This window comes from Gymnoscopelus braueri (genome assembly GCF_963280865.1).
Source record: "Gymnoscopelus braueri genome assembly, chromosome: 3".
Taxonomy (NCBI): Eukaryota; Metazoa; Chordata; class Actinopteri; order Myctophiformes; family Myctophidae; genus Gymnoscopelus; species Gymnoscopelus braueri.
This window is the reverse complement of record NC_137612.1, coordinates 4,603,046-4,624,698: the sequence shown is the minus strand read 5'-3', so window position 1 is coordinate 4,624,698 and position 21,653 is coordinate 4,603,046. Positions and strand designations below refer to the sequence as shown.

At 43.8% G+C, this 21,653-nt stretch overlaps 1 protein-coding gene across 2 annotated transcripts in view; it reads left to right on the top strand.

Moving 5' to 3' along the window:
* Positions 1 to 21,653, top strand: part of plxna1b (plexin A1b) — a 257,554-nt gene that overhangs the window by 157,840 nt on the left and 78,061 nt on the right. For both annotated transcript variants that reach the window (XM_080424880.1, XM_080424879.1), the window contains exon 10: positions 16,820 to 17,020. In XM_080424880.1, the coding sequence (XP_080281006.1) occupies positions 16,820 to 17,020 (201 nt within the window). The remainder of the gene's footprint in view (positions 1 to 16,819; positions 17,021 to 21,653) is intronic.

Genomic DNA, 21,653 nt, shown 5'->3' with positions numbered 1-21,653 from the left:
TCCCAGCCGGACCGTGACCCAGATCCCAGCCCTGCATTGTTAACCCTTGGTTTGGTAGCAGCACACCACCATCCACCACCAGCAGCCACACTAACCACTTCTGAACACTCAATCCCCCCCCCCCCACCCTACCACACACACACACACACACACACACACACACACACACACACTCAGAGTTAACTTTCTCTGGAAACTTCTCAGTGGAGACTTGTCCAAGAGGCAATAATCGCGTTTCCACCTTCAGGGAAATCAATTGCAGAGTGTATCAGGTGTGTGAGCGTAGTCTCTCTCCACACTCTAATTGCTTAATAGGGATCTGTGTGTGTGCGTGTGCGTCTGTGCGCGTGTGTGCTTGTGTGAAGGAGAGAGAATACGGGCATCGTCGCATTTTGGAAGATGTAACACAGCCTGTCTGTCATGTTACTTCTGTGTGTGCGTGTTCACACTAATTTACTTCAGGGAGAAAATGGGAGTACAAAATGGGGAGTGGTTTTGGATTCTTATCACTGGATGCTGTGCAAACATGCACCAACACACATGTTAACACACAAGCTGGCTTTTACACACATACAGTACCTTGCTATACCATGCCTCTGTCTGTCTGTCTGTCTGTCTTTCTCTCTCTGTCTCTCGCTTTCTCCTATCCCTGTCTGTCTCTCTTTCTTTCTCCGTCTCTCGCTCTCTCCTATCTCTGTTTGTCTCTCTTTCTCTCTCTGTCTCTCGCTCTCTCCTATCTCTGTCTGTCTCTCTCTCAATATCTTTCTCGCTTCCCTTCTGAGATCATACTATTTTTAGTCCCAACGTCCCACAGCATCTTCTCCTCTCTCTCCTCTGTCCTTCCCCCTCTTTTCTGCTGACATGATACGGCACGCCTCAAGCATCGCTCACTTAAAAGACTCTCTCTCCCCGTTGCATGCATGAAAGCCCCACTACCTGGCAACCTGCATCAATTCCAACAACAGAAGGCAGGAAAGGATTGGACACTTAACCCATTAAGACCTGAGGCCGCTTCTAAACATTTTCTAAATCCTAACAGTTTTTCTGAAAAAAATGTAAAAAGAAAATTTTCACGATTTTTCAAAAATAGCAGATCTACAAGCTCGTAGCGCGGCACTCGGTGCCGCGCTATGAGCTTGTATATCTGCTATTTTTGAATAGCCAAAGAAATCTAAAGTGACACAGATGCGTTCCAGGTATTAATGAGTTAAAAGACTTCTTGCTTTGGCCATATTATTTTGGCATAAGGCTGAAGTTTCAAATAAAATGCAAATGCAAATCCCTCAGTGCAAATTTGAAGGACATTCTAGACCCATTTCTTGCCTGATTGGTCAAAAAGCATGTGCGCCGTGATGACATTGAGAACACGTGATCTTGCAGGCAGTCTGTTGAGCTCAACATAATGTATAGGCCAGTGATTACCAACCTGTGGGCCGTGAGGATATTTCAAGTGGGCCCCCATGAATTGGCAAGACACTTACGATTTTATTGATAATAAAAAAGCATTAAAATAAAAAAGAATGATCAAAAAGGTCATGATATTTTTCCTTTAAAGCCTTGAGAAATGTGACGCTGAAACTTAAACTAGGAACCTAAAGTATAGTTTCACTGATCCAAGCTAGAACACAATCGATTGATTGATTAAAATAAACTTTTGCACGTGGCCCAACACTTTCAAGATTTGCAATTGGGCCCCGATCCAGAAAGGAAGGGAACCACTGCTGTAGGCCTATAGGGTGGAAGTCGTGTTTGGGGTCACTTGTGTCGTATATTATGAAGCATAAACTGCAGGTTAGCAGGCTTGTAGTTGTTATAAGAAGTGGAGGAGAAGAGACAGAGACGGACGTCAGGGTTTCCAGGTTCTAGAATCTCCAGTGTGTTTATTCAGCATCAAACAGCAAACAGCATAACAGAGAGCCAGGGCAGAGCCCTGACTCCACACAGCCTTACGTCGTGTGACAGTCCTAGTCTAATCATTTTAGAGACACTGTTTTTATACACTGTAGGTAGGTGACATTACAATAACAGGTGGGTGGGAGAGAATCCCCCCACCAGCTGTTAACCAACTTCTTTGATCATTCGTTGACACGATTTGCAAGTGACTGGAGGAAGGGAGTGAAGTCTCTCAGTTTAACAATAGAAGCGCCCTTCACACCTAGCCAGGCTAGGCTGTCTCCTAAACAACAGGTCACTGAATGGCCCAAAGGTGCAGACAGTCTGTCTACACATTATTATCCTGACTTTAGATTTGTACATTATGTTATGAGGGTTTTACTTGCATACTGTTCAGATACCACACTTGAACGTGGGGGTACGTTTCTTTCTTCATCATGTGATCCTCTGACATGCAGGCGGGGTCCACTAGCAGGATGAGACCGTTACAGCAAAGAATGCTTCAGGCTGGAGAGAGCCTTAATGAAGACCTAATGTGAAAATGGCACACTCATGCATGCCAACACACACATACACAGATTACACACACACGTGCACATGCAGATGGAACACGGTGACATGATAGATGCACATGGCCGTGTGTGCGTGCGTGCATTCATGTGTGTGTGTGTGTGTGTGTGTGTGTGTGTGTGTGTGTGTGTGTGTGTGCGTGTGTGTCAGTCACAGGTCCCAGTGGTTTAATTATTCAGGCTGTATTAAATCTTCATTTCCATGGCCCTCACAGTCAGCCTGCCTAATGGAGAATACAGATGAATATTGCATCCTCGGTTACCCCTAGTGTGTGTGAGAGAGATTGAGAGAGATATAAAGGTGAAGATAAATGCATAGTCACTGAGACAAAAAGAGATGGGGGGGGGGGGTAGCTCAGCCAGTTGCACAGGCCTTTATGCTCGAGGTTGAAGGGACCTGAGTTCTTTAAAAAAAACAAATTTGAGTAGCCAATCACTTTTTACCCCCTTTTTCTCCCCAATTTAGTCGTTATGCCAATTAACTCCTCCCCCACACACATCTCTGTGTTGTCACTGCTGTCCTATCCTACTGACTCACCTGCCTGTGAGGAGTCCCCACCGGGAGGAAGTAGGGCCTTCGTCCTACTCATCCCGCCCAACACGCCCTGATGACGGGTGCCGCCCCAGCCTGTAGGAGTACAGTACGTGCAGTGACAATTATCCCCCTCCCCCGAACACGGGCCAATTGGGTTTGTATTAGCCTCGATCTCCAGGCTTTTATTGTTTAGTTTTGCTAGAAAATAAAAGCCTGGACCAGCGCGTCGGCGTACCCGGTATGAGGAAGTGTTCATTTCCCCAACCAACCAGAGTGCAGTGGGCGTCGCTCGTAATGTTGTGTTAACGGGGCGGGGGTTGACGGACAGATCGGTGAACCAATGGGATCAGGCGCAGTCTCTCTGCGCCTCTATACACCCGCCCCTCTATACACGAAATCAGGAGCGTTGGTGCAGCCTAGGTTTGTATAGATGCCCGACAAAGCCCAGCTGCACCACTGGGGATTCGAACCAACAACCACCGTGGTGGTGAGCAGGGACTTCACTACTGCACCACCCTAGTGCCTCGAGTTCTAATCCAACTCCTGTCATATATTGCATATCTCTCCTATCTTTGCCCTTTGTTTTATGTCTCTTTGCACTCTGACCAAAAAACAAGATGGATTAGTTAAAAAAAATCACACCCTGTGTGAAGTGGGCGGTGTCTTGCTAGCTAATCACAATACTGAATGGAGTCAACCAATCATGTACAAAAGATAAATACATTTATTGAAACACTCTTTATGATGGACGAAACCATAACTTGAAAAAAACCAAATTTTGGTTTTTTTCAAGTTATGGTTTCTTATATAGGGCTATGCACATGTGTCATGTGACACTGGCCAATCACAGTCCTGAATAGACTGTGATTGGCCAATCACAGCGCAGGATAATTGTACAAATTTCCTGGGCCCAGATCACAGCGCAGGAAAATGTACATTTTTCCAAATCTCACTTATAGGGGCGGTTTCACCGCCCAAAAATCAACTGAGAAAGAGATTCCATGCATGCGAGTTAGGACTCAAAAAGCGTACCGTCTTTTCTCATCTTTTAATGCCAGCTAGCTCTCTCTGTCACCTCAAGCATTTCACATTGTTCTCTATGCACCACCACTAGTCATCTCCAAAATATCACATCAATATTGAGGTATTCGGTCAGTTACAGTATTTCACTGCAATGTATTTTTTTACTGATGCCACAATGCCACACACAGGTTTTCCTAGAAACCCTAGATGGTCAGTGGTCCATGTGATACACAACCCAAACAGAGAAGTAGCGTGTTCAGCAGGGTGGGATCGATTGTGGCACAGCAGCAATTTTTATCCAGTTTCTGTGCCGTTTCTCGAGGGACCCCTCAGTAAAATGCAAAGTAGCTTTTGCTGGAGGCACTCACCATTGCAAATTATGCAATTGTGTTTGTGTTGGGGGGGGGGAGGGGTAAGACTTGGGTGCCCGTCTACAAATGGCTAAAGATAAATTGGGCCGGTGTGGAAATTGGGATTGGAAATGCAAACGGTATTGAGCATAAATATCACACGCTAAACATGAGCATGGGTCGTGCTCTAATCCACTGGAGTCTTCTCGTGACATTGAAATATGGCACTGTCTGCAGAGACACCCATAGGCAGCAGATAACGGAGCATATCTACCTCAAATCAAGGTTTGCCTCTGAAAAGCTGAAATGCAGGCGGTTCGATTGGTGTTGCCATATCTGGGTTAGAAAGATAGCTGGATGCCAGGCATGCTCTCCCTCTCATCTCGCTCCCCTCCCTGGCATGAGCATCCATAAGGAAGAAAGGCCCCGTGACTCAAATAACAAAATATTCATATGTTCTTCCATTTGACTGTTTCATGGTCCATGTCTTGGGGAGGTTCGCTATAGCCTCCATGTATGTGAAGGATAATATAGTAGAAGATCAAATTGCCATGCCTGGTTGGTATATCAAAGCGTGCGCATGCGTGCATGTAGTGTATATGCATTTATATATGTGCTATAAAGCAGCCAAGCCACAAGTCTTTGAAAATATTCATGTCACAGCACACTGGCATCTTTCTATAATTCAAACTCTCTCGCTATATGCCTCTCACTCTTCTCTCTCTCTCTCTCTCTCTCTCTCTCTCTCTCTCTCTCTCTCTCTCTCTCTGTCTCTCCTTCCCTCCATCTCTTCCTCTCTGCATCACCACTTCCCCAGAACATGAAGGGAGGTGGGGGGAACATTCTCGCAGTCCCTTTCAAGGTTCAAAGTCCCTTTCTTTCCCTTTGTTTCCATTGTACCACTTTCCCACACTCCTCTGCATGTTCCTGCCTTATTAAGTTGTTCTCTCTCTCTCTCTCTCTTTGCTCTCTCTCTCTCTCTCTCTCAATCTCTTCTGCTCTGCTATAAGTGGTGTCTGGTTGGTCACAGAACACTGTCCTGTCTTCTGCCTGCCTGCTAATGAGCATGGCTCAAATGCTTTCACATGTGTGCACGTGCGCGCACACACGAGCGTGCTTGCATATACAGTACCACACCCTGAAGTAATTTCTTCACCTAGATTTTCACTCATATTCGTACATGCACGTGGAGCGCACTTCAGCAAGTCCCCATGCCCATTATGTCCACTGTGTGATCAGCTAATACCCAAAACAACCTGCTTTAATGCATGGTCTCTCTCTCTCTCACACACACACACACACACACACACACACACACACACACACACACACACACACACACACACACACACACACACACACACACACACACACACACACACAAATTCAGTAATTTAACTCAGAATGTTGCCCTGTATCAAGGTCCTACTCACAAAATATATTACACCCATAAAGTGTTGTAGCTGAGTGAAAATTTCCCTTGTTTTGCATCTGATGTGGCAATACGTAAATGGTGGCTTTGCACCAAGAACACTATAGGTAGAACAATGGCAGAGAGAAGGAGAAACCTCAAGCTAGAGGTGCAAGCAAGAAATGTACATGAACCAAGCACCTCTGCCTGTGAATTTTGAAGAGATTGCCCAACTCCTCTATGTCGAACAGCAAAAAACAAACGTCTGCACAGGAAAAATATGCTTCCAAATTTAAAGGGTCTAAAAACTGAAGTGAAAGCCGTGGGTCAAGAGCTAGTCTGTGGCTTGAACAGAAACATCTCCGGCTTGAGATCCCCTAAAACCCCGATTTTATGGCTGAGAATCAGCCTGTGCCAGAGGTATTTTGAGGAGGGGCTTGCCAGAGTGCCACTTCCGTCCAAACCTCTTGAAGGCAAAATAGAGAGGAAAGGCAAAACTGTAAACCCAGGATTTGGGAAAGGCGGAAAAGGGTATAAATAATACAGTGCATGTACAATACTGTACTTATCTTTTCTTTCAAGCTTTTAGTTAGGCTTAAAGTGTGTGGTTATCTTATGCATATTACCCAATTTAAATACATTCAAATAGCACAATAGTAGAGATGCTACTTGCTTGGTAGCTCAGTTAGGATTGCATTTCACCTTTTGAGGGTGCTTAATTGTTGTCTTATTTGTGCAGGTTTGTGCGGCCATAAAAGCCACACAATCCTTTTTGTGAATTCACCCCTCAGAGAGTTAAATGAACTCTGAGGATTTTACTCCATTGCCTACAATAGAGACAGCTTCTTTATTCCATGGTGAAGCACCTTTTTTCTGGCTACTGTTCTGAAGCAAGAACTACACACACATACTGCATATGGGCATTTACGTTAATTGTCCAGCCTGCTGTGCTCCTTTTAAACAACATTGCTTGTAAAATCAAACGCTCACACTTAGTTTATTAGTTTATTCTTTTCCAGTCGTTCACAGATACATTTTTTCGTACAAACATACTGAATTCATCAAAACAGATTTTTTTTCCTTGAAAAAAAAGGTATAGACTGAAGCCTAAGCTTATTAAGTCTACCCTTTTGTTTACACTCTCTCTCACAATCTCTCTGACGTGCGCGCGTCACACACACACACACACACACACACACACACACACACACACACACACACACACACACACACACACACACACACACACACACACACACACACACACGCACGCAGGGAAATGTTGTTCCCACTTTGTCAGCATGGCGTTATTGGTACCCTATCCCTCCACTAATGCTGGCCAGCTTCTGTGTTTTGATACTGTGATACCACACATAAGACGACACCCGATCCACATGCAGCATGTGTGAACTGGATATCACTGTGGACCACAATGTGAGAATATAGTTGTCAGGCCTCGCTTTGGGAGCAAAACCCTTTGTGCATTTAACCTAGATTTGACACGAGCGTGTTGTCTCTGGGTTCGAGGGCCGCTGTAATTTAAACCAAGCCATTGTCAGTCAGGTAGGGATGGCTTCAGCAACATGTCTAGTTCACACAAAGATAGATGCCACTATTCGTTACGAAGGTTTGGTAGGAACAGTCCCATCCCCTCTGGAGCCAGCCGTATCAGAATGCATGCCCTGCAGAGTAAGGTCCATGTGAACAACTTGTTGTCCTGTTACCTTGGAACAGATCCTTGTCCTGTTACCTTAGAACAGATCCTTGTCCTCTTATAGCACTCAAATTCCTCCTTCATCCTCACCCTGTTGTTGTTGTTGTTGGATATAATATAATGTTCATACTTACCGTACCTCTGACCTTGCACACTCACTGTAAGTCACGCTGAGTAAGAACATCTGATAAATTGTTAGGATTGTAAATTGTAAAATAGCATCCATTACACATGGATCTGTTCATGTGTAATATATTACAGAAATGAGATGAAATGGCTCTCCACTGGTTACTCACGCAGTTGATAGATATCGTAAGTGGCCATTTATATATATAATATGGTGTATATGGTCCAAAATGATATATTTGGACTATAGATCATGGTCCAAACCCTGATATACGGTTTGGACAAAACCATATATATTTTTTATATTTTACACATAGGCTATTGTACATTGAGTTACTACCGTAACAAGGCACAGGAGGTGACATCTTTAGTTAACGGCCACTTAAAGGCCTCTTTGGTCCCAATGTGAGACCCATGCTGTACAACCCTGAGTGTTAATGTAACTCTGAGAGTGTGTTCAAATGGACCCGAGGGCCATGTAGACAGGCGGCGGGGTGGGGGGGGGGGGTTCAGTACACTCCATGTAGTCCTTTGTCAGGTCCCTCACACACACACACACACACACACACACACACACACACACACACACACACACACACACACACACACACACACACACACACACACACACACACACACACACACACACACACACACACACACACACACACACACACACACACAGACAGACACCCTGTCCACCTTCTTGTACCCCCCCTGCTCCCCAAGCCTTTGTGACCATACATGCCATGGTGCCTCTCCCCCGGGTTCTCCGTATCTCTTTACTTCATTATTTAGCGTGTTATTTTTTTCCTCTCACTGATCTATAGTCCTCACATCACAGAGCTGGCTAATTAATTATGGATGGAACATTGGGGAGAGAGAGAGAGGGAGGAGGGTGTGTGTGTTGGGGGGGGGGGGGGGTCTGTTAAAAAAGCGTCCAGACGCCTGACTCATTACGTATGCACAGTGTTTTTGGATCTTTATTAATTTATATCTTGTCAAGCTATGCCAAGGCCTTCACAACTCTTTCTGGCTTTTTAATACACTTATTTATTTATTTATATTGCGTCTCGCTTTCGTCTTCACCCTCCACCCGCTCGCTCTCTCTCTCTTGATTATAATCTCTCGCCTTCCACAGACTCATATGCATATGTATCCACACACACACACACACACACACACACACACACACAGACGCGCACACACACAAATGTATACACACAAAAACGCATACACACGCATGTGCAGCACACACACACACACACACACACACACACACACACACACACACACACACACACACACACACACACACAGAGTACATGCGGCACACCCGGCTGTCTCATTATCTGCTCTTGGCGGATGTTAAAAGGTGTTTTGCTCACCTGCAAGTGAAGATTATCTCATCTGCCCCCAACACTTGTTTTATTTTATTTATATTTTTAATTATTTATTTTTTCAATTTGATGCAGCGTGGAAAGCTGTGGTCCTGTAGACATCATAGTGAATGGCAAATGAAGGAGGGAATATATTAGACGGGGGCCTGACCTAGAATGACAGCTGCTTGCCTTTTGAGAAGGCTCACGGAGATGTTCGCTCCAAACTGGCATTCATTCATCGGTGTTAAGATTCAACCTAAATTAGGTCAGCCGTTAACCACTTTCAAACCGCGGTGTCCCTAATTTGGTCATTATTGATTATAGGTCAACATAAAAAAGATACATTTCAAAAGTAGGGCTTAAGTGGTTAAAAGAATAATAAGAAAATATATTAATGGATAGTTTCACTCTATGCTTCATTAATTCTCCAACAGTCTCCCCTGCCGAAAATAGCAGATACATGTAGCGTGTAGATTAGCTATGCTTTCCAAAAATAGGTTTAAAATCTCACTGTATTTACAGTTTTTGTATATTAACCAATTGAACCGCAGCATCGACTATGTTTGCCAAATAAATCTGGTGTAAGCCAGTGGTCCAAGTACAGAGAGAATTTAGGTCCAGTTTACCAAGTCTAGAGGGTTTAAGTGGTTAACAAAAATAAGGAACAAAGACTGTCTCTTATCAGTTCAGGGACACGACTTTTAGTTACAAAATAAGGGACGATTGTGTATTTCAAGGGAAGGTTGGTAACCCTAAGTACATACAACGGAAGTCCTGCACTATAGACACTTTGAGCTGTAGTTCTTTTCCAGGCTTTTGTCTTTGTGAGATGAGATAAGGCTGGGAACGAGTTAAAGAGCAGCTATTTTAGGCATGGAACACTGTTGTACGACAAAGTATAAATCGGGCTTTAAACGCAGCCAGAAATAAATGGCCACTTACGATATCTATCAACTGCGTGAGTAACCAGTGGAGAGCCATTTCATCTCATTTCTGTAAGCAGGAAATGGACTTTCATGAAAGTATTGCATACATCTTAATAATCTGCAAGATTAGTTATGCCTCCGCTGCTAACATATGGGGACCGCGACTCCCATAATGCCGAGCTCGCTGTAGGCAGAAAAGCCGACAGCAGCCTTGAAGAAAAACAAACAGAGAGGTAAGGAAAGCCCTCTGGCAGCCTGGCAAGGAGCGGGGAGTAGGGGACCTGGATGTCTGCCATCATAATCACACAGACACACACACACACACACACACACACACACACACACACACACACACACACACACACACACACACACACACACACACACACACACACACTGTGTGAGCTTAGTTCAGAATGAGCTGTGGGTGTTTGCTTATTCGACATGTCGTCAGCCGGGCAGTCATAAAACAAAGATTTTTTTATATTTGGCACTGACAGTTGGTTGCTATGGTATGAACATCTGTTGATGTTGAAAAACAGGCTTACGAAAATGTCCAAATGCAATATTTTTTAGATTTTTTCAAATTGGAGCAGATGTTTTTGTTGGTATTGAGAAAATGTGTGAGGTATACATTGTTTTATACTATCAGTTATAGATGGTATAACTCATAGTTCATTCGGACGTGAGTGTAAAGTTAAATTTAACCTTTTTAGCCACTTTCAACCTGCTGTCCCTATTTTGGCCATGTCATTATAGGTGAACATTTTTTGAGCTTGTGCACTAGATCTGCTATTTTCAAAAATAACTAAAATGGCAGATCTACAAGGCAAGCATACAATGCATTGCATCTTGACACGTTGTGAGCTTGTAGATCCGCTATTGCTGCTATATCCGTGCCACACACTCGTACGCCAAAGTATAAAACGGGGTTTAAGTGGTTAATGCTTGGTAGCCAGTGTTGTGCCACACAGGAGGTCTTCTCCCAGGGGGTTTGTGGGTAGAGAAGTGCTGATGGAGTCACCCTGCGGTTTGCCTCAGACGTTTCTCTTTGCCACTTATACCTGATAGCTGAAACACTGCCTAATTCACTTCACACATACATACAGATGAATCTCCTGCACCTCTCGCTCTCTCGCTCTCTCACTCTATCTCTCGCTCTCTCTCTCTCTCTCTCTCTCTCTCGCTCTCTCTCTCTCTCTCTCTCCCCCGCTCTCTCTCTCTCTCTCTTTTAAGCCCGATTCAGACTTCATCGCACAACTGTGTTACTCGCTGAAAATAGCCGGCCTACAAGCTCACAACGCGTTGCGGATGCTGTTTTCGGCGCCCGACACCATCGTGCGATGGAGCATAAATTTGGCTTTACACACACAGTCACTCACACGCTCATATCCTCCTCTCCGATTGTCCTGAAATCAGCCCGATTGGACTTTCACATCTGGCTAAGAAAACCACAGCATCCGTTTTCAGAGATGAAATAAAAGACCAGAAATGAAAAGGGGGGAGAAAAGAAAAAAAAGTCTCTCTCCCTCAGCTTCAAACAAATTCCCCTGGTGAAGTATTGTTTCAATGCACTCTGCAGTTTGTAGCTCTGATTCGGGCTTTGAACTGTTTTGGCACCTGTCAGAAAACCTGATGAAATAGGTTCCCTCTGGTGACTGTTTCTCTTCCTCCTCACCCCCCCTCTCTCTCTCTCTCTCTCTCTTTCTTTCTGTCTGTCTTTTTGGAAAGTAATGCGATATTGTCTTTTAGTCACCCGAGACACTACACGGGAAACAAGCGATCCCATGGGTCATTGCTGTTACTGTAGGTTTACGTTGCCGCTGTCCTATGAGTCAGACCCATATTGCGTTAAAGGCTTTTGATAAAGCGTTGGCGCTGACATGGAGTCTACGGGATACGGTTACAGTTGTTGGGTGTACTGTAGGAATTTATATCCATGCAGCTCCAAAAGACGTGAGGCTGTCTCGGGCCGTGCTCTGGTAGAGGGCCTCTTGAGAACGGAGAGCCATCGTACTGTACGGTTTCTCTTGAAACACCCAATGCCCATCAGCTTTTTGCTATTCTGGGCTGAACTCCATTACCTCACTGATCACCAGTAGCCAACAAAAGACACTGGACATGGTGATTTTTAGACTATGACACAGTTAAGTAGTCTGACAATCACCATCGCCTCTGGATAGGCCTGCAATGTGAAATATCCTGTATAACTTGTATTCTATTGTTTTCTAAGAAGGGTGTATTTCAGACTCGTCTCAAAATCTTTCTATATTACAATTGGTTATTGTCTCCGCCAGGCCGAAGGCGTGGCAAAGACTATGTTTTGCACCCTGTCCGTCTGTCCGTGTGTCTGTCCGTCCATCTGTGTGTCCATTTTCACATCGGCCTGTTATAGCGCCACCAGGAGGCCGACATTTGTAAAACACATTTGTTTATATTACTCCTTCAGATTTTGTCCAAACATCACGCAAATCAGTACATATTATCTCTATAGTCATGTGATCAACACGGATCCAATCCGATTTTTCATATTCCATCCTTATTGGCTAAGATTGCCATCTAAAGTTTGCCTCAAATCATGAACGCAGCGTGTGGTTGCTGTGGAACTTTGCACGCACATTCCCACTAGGCCGATGAAGAAATGCCACCCTTTTCACATTGGCCTGTTATAGCGCCACCAGCAGGCAGATTTTTACAAACTTACAAACTTTTTTTGAACAAAATGTCTCAAATCATGAACGCAGCGTCCGATTGCCGTGAAAGGCAGAGGAAGAAATGGCACCCTTTTCACATTGGCCTGTTATAGCGCCACCAGGAGGCCACAATAACCTACCTGACCTGGTGTAGACCTGTGCTCTGAGGAGCACTTTTTCTAGTTGTTACCTGCTTCTCTGCCCACTCCTTCTTGAAACAAGATGAGAACAAAGCATTTCTCATGAAATGACAAGTCATATATGTATTGACCTGGCTGTACCTTAAGGTGACCGCACGTTAGCTAGACGAGAGAAAATAAATGGATGGAATCCTGTAAGGAAAAAATTACTGGCTGAAAAAAGAAAACGACAAGCGGACAGCTGAACTACTTTTAAGTCGATAGAGGGATGAATAAAACATTCAGTTAGCGACCGACTTGACACAATATGTTCCTACAAGTTAGCTTCACCACTGCTTCAGTATGCTAAAGTGCCACTGTATTAAAACTTTCTACCAAGCATCAGAATTCAGCATGCATCACTTTCTGTCTCATTCCTGAGAAGAGTGCAAGTTTTTGCTTTCTGTTATTTACTTTTTCGCTCTTGTGGCTTCAGATGGTGCGTTCTGACACAAGCCTTCTTTTTTATGAGACAGGATTCACAAAAAGAATACCACTAGTGTAAGTCTCTCTGTCTCCCCTCCTCTCCCTCTCTCTCTCTCTCTCTTCTCTTCTCTCTTATCCATCAACCTTATCCAAGGCTTGAGGCAATTAATTAAGGGGGATGTTGTCAGGAGGGTTGTGCTCATTCACTGCTGATGCAGCAGGACAGACAGGAAATATGCAGGAGGATATTCAAAGGACCAGAGATGTCTATGATTGTTTACAGGGGGCTTAATGTTACACTCATAATGGGAATAATAGCCGTATCAGATTACAAATAAATGTGTCATGTAGAGTAAGTGTCAGTCTGAATGGGCTACATGCTTACTGTGAATGCAGTTCCATTTGATTTGGTTTGCAAGGATCTTTAAGTAAAAGTGTTATTCTTGCCTTCATCGCATCTCCCTTAGACTACTGTAACGCTCTTCACTCTTGAATTGGCAAAAAAAAAGGGTGAGGAAAGTCCCTCACATGCCTCAAGCTTGTTCAGAATGCGGCAGCTAGAGTTTTAACTTGTACAAAGAAATGAGAACATGCTGTATCTCTAACATCCTGGCATCCGTTTGACTGGCTACCTGTGAGTTTCAGATTCTATTGATTATTCTTAAGGCACACCTGGGTCTGGCCCCCCAGCTGGTTTAACTCCGTGTGAGCCGGTGATGATGGCTGCAGCCTTAGATCATCTGATGAAGCTTTGATGTTTGTTCTATAAGTCCAGGCTGAAGACTAGTGGCCATTAGAACTTTTGATCGTAAATCTTTTACGACAACATTTGTATCGACTGGCTTCTATGTAGACTCCTGCCTTGGTTTTTATACCACTATTATAATGACACTCTTTTGGCCTAGTCTCTGTTAGCTGGAAATATATCTAGTTTCATCTTTATTTTCCTTTTTTTTAATAAGCACTGTTAATATTTTGTCTTTCCTTTGATCCTGTTCTCCATCTGCTAATATCTTCTAATTTTCTTCCCTCTCTCATTCCCTCCTTCTCCACCGATTCATCACTTTCTTTTCAAACACACTTCCCCCCCCCCTCTCTCAGCCACTTTGTGTCTCTGTCTGTGTTCTGTCCATTCCTCCCATTAGTGCCTCTTTCCTCCATCTGATTACTTAGCTTTGTCTTCCTACAGTATCCCCTCGCTGTGTGTGTGTGTGTGTGTGTGTGTGTGTGTGCGCGATACAGCATTTTGTAATCAGACGCACAGAGCCACAGCTAAGCAGCCTAATGAATAAGCCGTGCATTGTGTTCTGGACCAGGGAATGTGCCATAGCGTCTAATGTACAGCAGCGTAGTGCAGTGGGAAAAGAAAATCACTCATCATCTAGCTTGGCAGGACAGAAAACCATATACGGTATATACTGTGTGTGTGTATACTGTATATATATATAAGTGGAAAAGCAACTCTGCAAGCCTTGAGTGGCTGTGACCAGGGTGTCAACTCGCTGTTCCCCTCATCCAACCATAAACAGGGAGGAACTTATAGTGCACTTCCACCGGGGTGGAAGAAATGTCACATATTGTTGGGGACGTACCATTTTTGATGATGTCTTTCCCACGAAAGAGATTTTAATTGCGTCCCATAATGCATTACCCTACCACATGTTAACACAGAGCAGATCTGTCACGTGGGATGTCTCTGGAGGCACATGAATCACTTGTTTAGTATCTTTAGTTCATTAAATGTGAGATTCTGTTGCTGCCCGGCAGAAACCTCGTATCTCCATATTTCGACTTTGTAAATGAATGCCTTACCTCGTCATTGTGGCGATCAGCAACAATCTATAGCATCAGATATATATATTTTTTTAAGTGAAAGTGTTTAACACATTAACTGCTGGGAATTAATTAATTAATCAGCCACTGCCAGCGTTTTAACTAATCTTTGGAGACCCACAGATTTGATTTTTTTCAATAACGATGTAAACATCAGATGTCTGGGGGGAAAGACGAGGGTCTCTTCTTTCATACGAAAAAAAACGTTTTTAACCGCAATCTCCCGTTCTTTATGGCAGTTGAATATAGCTTTTCACCAAAAACTCAATCTGGGAAAAGAAATTGGAGATAAACGTATTTTTATAAATCTGATAACGTTAGACCGGACGGGCTGGAATTTCTTTAGATCACGCGATTTCCGGGCGTGTTCTTCTTCGGGAGTCCTAGGATCACTGACAGGTTGCGGAAGAGCGCCCTCTATCGTAATCACCGACATCACCAAATGACGTCTATAGACGTCAATGGCAGTGAAGCGTTGGATTTGAAATGACGTCCATAGACGTCAATGTGTTAAGTGTGTCTGACTTTTATAAATATTGAACCAATAAAAAGTATTAGCAAGAGCTTGTAACTAAGTAATAACTACATTGGATCCATTGGAACACAGGTTCTTTTCTCTTTAGTTATTTTTACATTTCCTGAAAAATACGAGGTTTCCACCCGACAGCGATGATTTGTCATGTATAATCTGATGAGGTATGTTTTTGGCTTGAGCGCCGTAGTACAGGGTGTGTTGGTTCCACCCAGGGCCTTGAGTCATGCTGGATAGTGTCTCTCTCATTCCCTCTGTATCCCCTCACTCCCTTTTCTCCATTGATTTCCACTGTTCAGTTGATGAGCTTTGCATTCCTGCCAACGCGTGGCATAAACACCGTAGTGACTTCATTTGTTCCTACGCAGTCACTGACACACATACACACGACTCCTCGGAGAGCGGTAAACTCACATGGTTGACCGTCATGGACACACACACACACACACACACACACACACACACACACACACACACACACACACACACACACACACACACACACACAAAGCCTCCAGGCCTATGTTCTACAGTGGTGTGAGCCAACGGATGGGCTGTTTCCAGATGATCTAAACAAGACTGTGTCAGCTCTCCAATATCACTGAAAGACCTGACCCTGACACACACACACGCACGCACGCACGCACGCACACACACACACACACACACACACACGTAGTGTTGTTGAGTTCATTTCTGCACACATGGTCCATAACACGTTGGGAGTCTTATCTCACTGCCATAACAATGCAGTGCTGTTGTTTTGAGAGCGGTGCTTTATGATGTAGATAATGGTGTTTGAACCTAGGAAACTCTGTATCCCCCTCTTGGGTGTTGTCATCTCGCATTCAAATCTGGTGCGAGGCTAATGGGTGTGTGTTACGCAAGGTTTTGAAGACGCTGCCTTTCAGAGCATTTTGCCTTTCAGAGTATAACACTGGCGTTTAATCAAATATGAACGGCTGCTCACTTTTTTTCTGCTGAACCGCAGTCAACAAACGAGTGACCCATACCATCTATGTCTCTTCTTCTCTCTCTCCCTTTTCTCCAGAGCCATATACTGTGCAATTAAGTATTATCCATTCCACTCTCTAATCTATGCCTCACTGTCTTTGTATTCTCGCCCTTCCTTCCCTCTTGAGCTCATTAAACTTGTCTCGTCTTTCCTCCAAAACTGAACAAAAATAGGTAACACGTTTCTCTCTCTCTCTCTTCCCTCCAACCCAGGACTGTCCCCAGATCTTGCCCTCCACCCAGATCTACATTCCCGTCGGTGTGACCAAACCCATCACCCTGGCTGCCAAGAACCTGCCCCAGCCCCAGTCCGGCCAAAGGAACTACGAGTGTGTCTTCCACATCCAGGGAGAGACCCACAGTGTCACCGCCCTCCGGTTCAACAGCACGTCCATCCAGTGTCAGAAGACATCGGTGAGTAATAGTGGGAGTGTCTGGTGGAAATGAGTAGTTACCAGTCTGTTGCTTTTTGATGGTTGTGATTCATTGACAATAGTGCTGGCAAGCGGTAATGTTATTAAGTGCTATCGGTCTTAAACCGGTCAATGTTACTACACTGCAGCGGCTTGACCCCAGTGTGGATCATCGACTTTTGTCAGAGTTTAAATAATGACCTCCCACCACTAACGACCACGTTGGCCCGGTAACATGCTCATTGTTCTGATAGATGACCATGCACTGCTGCGGACAATGACTCGGTCGCGGTCGAGACAGATGACCCAATACTGATCTCCTAAATTGAACCGACAGGTGGCCATTGGATATCGACTTGGAGTCAGAGAGCACAGAGATGTTAGTAGTGTGTTGAAATCCCGGCCTAAGATTAATCGTCACTAACTGCTATTAGAATAGGGAAAATAACCCTATTATCTGAAATGTGATTACTGGTCTGAATACAATGAATCACGTTCATTTTGAACACTTTTTGATTATGTGTGCAGCAGTGGTGTTCGATAGTCTTGCGGTACAGTGGTGTGATGTTGTTGTGTGTGTGGCTTGGTGCATAGCGTTGCAGAGAAGTAAGTGTGTGTGCGTGAGATTAAGGTGTGTCCAGGGATGTTTTTGTAGAAGTTTTCTTAAGGGGAAGAGAAATTGAAGAGAGGTGTGTGTGTGTGTGTGTGTGTGTGTGTGTGTGTGTGTGTAGGATTTAGTCTGTGTGTGTGTGCCAGTGTGTTGGCTGTATTTTTGTGTGACAGATAAGAGGTAGAGCTGTGCGTTGTGCTTCACTGAGGCTGAAAATGTGGAGAGGAAGTGTGTCTCTGAACCTCGTCATGACCAGATTGATCATATTTACACCTCCACTCCATTTCTCTGAATTTCTCCCTCTCCGTACAACTCATATTTTCTCTGTCTCCTATCTCTTTGTCTGTCATACACTCTGCTCCTCCATTAATCCCCTACGTTCTCTTCTCTCTGCCTCTTCTCGTCTTCTCTCTAAAATGCGTTTCTCTGCCTCTCTCTGAAGTACTTTTCAATGCAGAATGTTGAGCTACTGCTTTTCTTCTCCTTTATTAGAAAATGAATATGCATTTGGCCACGAATTTGTGCCAGGGACCCCCATACAAGATTTGTGTTGTTAAAATGTTTCAAAAATATTCAAAGATCTTTTGAAGATAGCTGATCTACTAGCTCACATTACCAATACGTCGCATTGAGATGCATTGTGATGCACTTTAAGAACCATTAATTTAGTTCTGAATGGGACTCAAACCCAGGACGTTGCTGTTGTGCGCTCTGAGTCAATTGTGATACTTTAACAACGTGTCATACGTCACGTGGCAGCCATTATATATGAAGATATGAAAATAAATAAGTACACAGCCAGCACCTGGCAGCCTTCGGAACGATTCACTAATTGGCTTTTGCACCTTGAAATGCTAGAACCCACACACGTCAGCATGTGACATGTTACCAACATTTTCACAGGTTTGTCCGCCATGTTGATATGATTTGAAATCATATCATGAAACACATTTGTAGCATAGAACAGCACCAATTGCCTGACCAGCACGACTCACACACTAGCTACCCTGACGGCTAGCGACGTTGGCTTATGCCCAGTTTATGCTCTATTTTTCGGCACGCGACACCACGACGAAGTATGAATCGGACTTCACCGTACTTTGCCTCTGTCAACGACAAGTTGTTAGGTGTTGGCATGCTCCAGCCAGCTGTTTGTGAATGCAGGGCTAATTAGCTAGCAACAGGGCTGTCTTTCCACAGAGATGCCTGTTTATTGACTGTTTATTGTAGCAGCAAGCCAGTGCTAATCAGCAGCACAGCCCCAAGCCATGCCAAAAGAGGGCTTTCTCCGTTTGACAGGTGCAGTTCAGACATGCTAGCAGCAATTAGCCTTCGACTGTCAGCACTTAGGTGTTGTTAACAATTAGCCATGCCGCCTTGACGGCATGGTTAGATATCGATGTAACATGTACAGTACAGTACGTATCAAGTCTACATGAGGTCTCGGTGAGATTCAGTCGAAGGAAGTGCTGCCAGCTGTGTCAAAGTCCATTAGAAGTCCATAATTAATGTGCCATGAATTATGCCCCGGAATGATTCTTATTAGAGCACATATAGCAGTAGCCTCTTTGGAAAGAACAAACATCTCAAATATTAGTTTATCCACTTTTGGACATTCATATGTGTTATTTTTCTCGGCAGCCTTCCATGTTTGTTCCTGCTTTTGACAGTGTTCAGCACTGACTCAATGAATCATGTATGATTCTGCAGCGGAAAAAGGCTCATCCGGTATGCTGCATACACACTGCTGCCTGGATGCATAGGCATGGATGGAGCTTTGGGACTAGGGGTTAATCAGTGTGTGTGTGTGTGTGTGTGTGTGTGTGTGTGTGTGTGTGTGTGTGTGTGTGTGTGTGTGTGTGTGTGTGTGTGTGTGTGTGTGTGTGTGTGTGTGTGTGTGTGTGTGTGTGTGGGAATTCTTCAATATGCCTGAGGCTGTGTATTACAGGGTGGTTGCATGTGTGTGTATGGCCCCATTACACCAACAGCTATAGTAGATAGACTGTCTCAGGAAGACGGGTGGTTTGCCAATCAATGGAGTAAACACACGGTTGTTAATCCTCAGTTTAGCCTCGTGTTTGAGAGACACACACCAGCGTTTGGCCCCGTATCAAACAGGCACACGCTCACACACGGAGTAAATAAGGCGAGAGGAAGGTGAGTTTTTTTTAAAGTTGCATGGAGGAAATTGGAGGGAGGAAAGCATAACTTGAACGGAGATGTGAGCAGTGGAGAGGAGTTGAGTGAAAACAGCTGAACTACAAACTCACAACATATCGCATTGCGACACGTTGAGATGTGGCTATTCTCAGCGAGTGACAGTGAGTGGAGGTGAGCTTATAGGTGCAAGATGGTTTGAGGTGAGATGACTGGAGAGCAATGTGAGAACGATATATTGAAGAGAACAAAGGAGAGGGGAGAGGGAAGGAGGAAAATAATCTGTTTAGAAGTCCAAAATTCACTCTCTTCTCTTTCAAATCCCATCATTACACCATTGAAAACGAGAAAACTACCCACATGGAATATTCCACAGTATCCATGACAGGATCACATTTGAGCTCCGGTTACGTACACATTGCTCCTTTTACACTGAAAATAACAACCGAATACTTTGTGTATAGTATCCCCTAACGGGAGGCTATCAATAAGACCACTGTAAATGTGACATACGTGATATGTGATAGTGTAACATCAGCCCAATGCTAACCTTGTTTGGTATTGGCTGTCCATATCCGTTTATGGGGGAAATATTGTTCCTGTGATATCTCTATATTAGGTTACTGTACATACTGACTTCTCCCACGGGGACCAGACATGAGAAAGAATGCAGCTGAGCCAGTTCTGGTGGTGGGGTGGTGGTGGTGGGGGGTTGTTCAAGCCGAGACACAAAACTCTTTTCTTTTCCTTTTAGTATTTTGTTTTTAACCCTTTAAGACCTGAAGCCGATTCTAGTCTCCTAAAGCTCAACAGTATTCTGAAAAACGTATGTTTCTATATCAGTGGTGCTCAATCTTTTTCATGTCAAGGACCCCCAAAATTATTTGTATTTGGCCGCGGACCCTCATCAAAATCATTTGTTCCAGGGACCCCCCAGAAGCAAAGATTTGAGTTAAAAATGTTCGCTTTAGAAATATATATATTCAGAGATTTGCACACATTTTCATGATTTTTCTAAAATAGCAGATCTACAAGCTCATAGCGCGGCACTCGGTGCCGCGCTATGAGCTTGTATATCTGCTATTTTTTAATAGCCCAAAGTGTAAAATAATGCTTTTTAGCTCAAATCTAAAAATGACACAGTTCCAGGTCTTAATGGGTTAAAACTCTGGGGGATGTGTACGCGGTGGGGATTTGTTCGGGAACTGTTTATGAATGTCGAACACTTGATGTTAGGGAGGGGGAGTGAGACTTCACACTTCAATGTCAACAGGCCAAGTTCTCGGTGAATATTCAGACCACGTCGAGTGTCTCTATATTGACTGCCAGAGTTTTTTCAAAAAGTCTGTAGCCTCTGCCAGGGTTTTGACCGATTTTGGTACCTTTTCGCATAGCCACAGAATATTTTTCTCCAGTATGATTGATCCCAGATAATTTCTAATCACAGATGAGATTCAGGTGTGGTTTCACAAATGTCAACGATTGACCTTGTTGTCATGTGTTGTTTGATGTTTGAAAATAGCTCAAAACCAGTAGTTTCAAACCAAAAAACATTGTGAATTGTTTGTCCGTTTCAATTTTAACATTGAAGTGGATGGAGCAGCAAATCTTTGGGAATTGTTATCTCCTTAATCGTTTGGAATATCGAAAAGGTGTCAATCTTAAATAATTAGAGAATCTTTTTAGAATTTTTTTTTTTTTGAAAAAAGTTTTTTTTTTTTTTCAAAGACGTTTTTAAACGTCTTTGGCAGGCAATAGCTGAAGGCCCAAAGACGTTTATAAACGTCTTTGGCAGTTAAGCAGTTAAAGACAGACAACGACAACATTACTTTCTTTCTCCAAACGTTTTATTTTTATTTTTACTAAC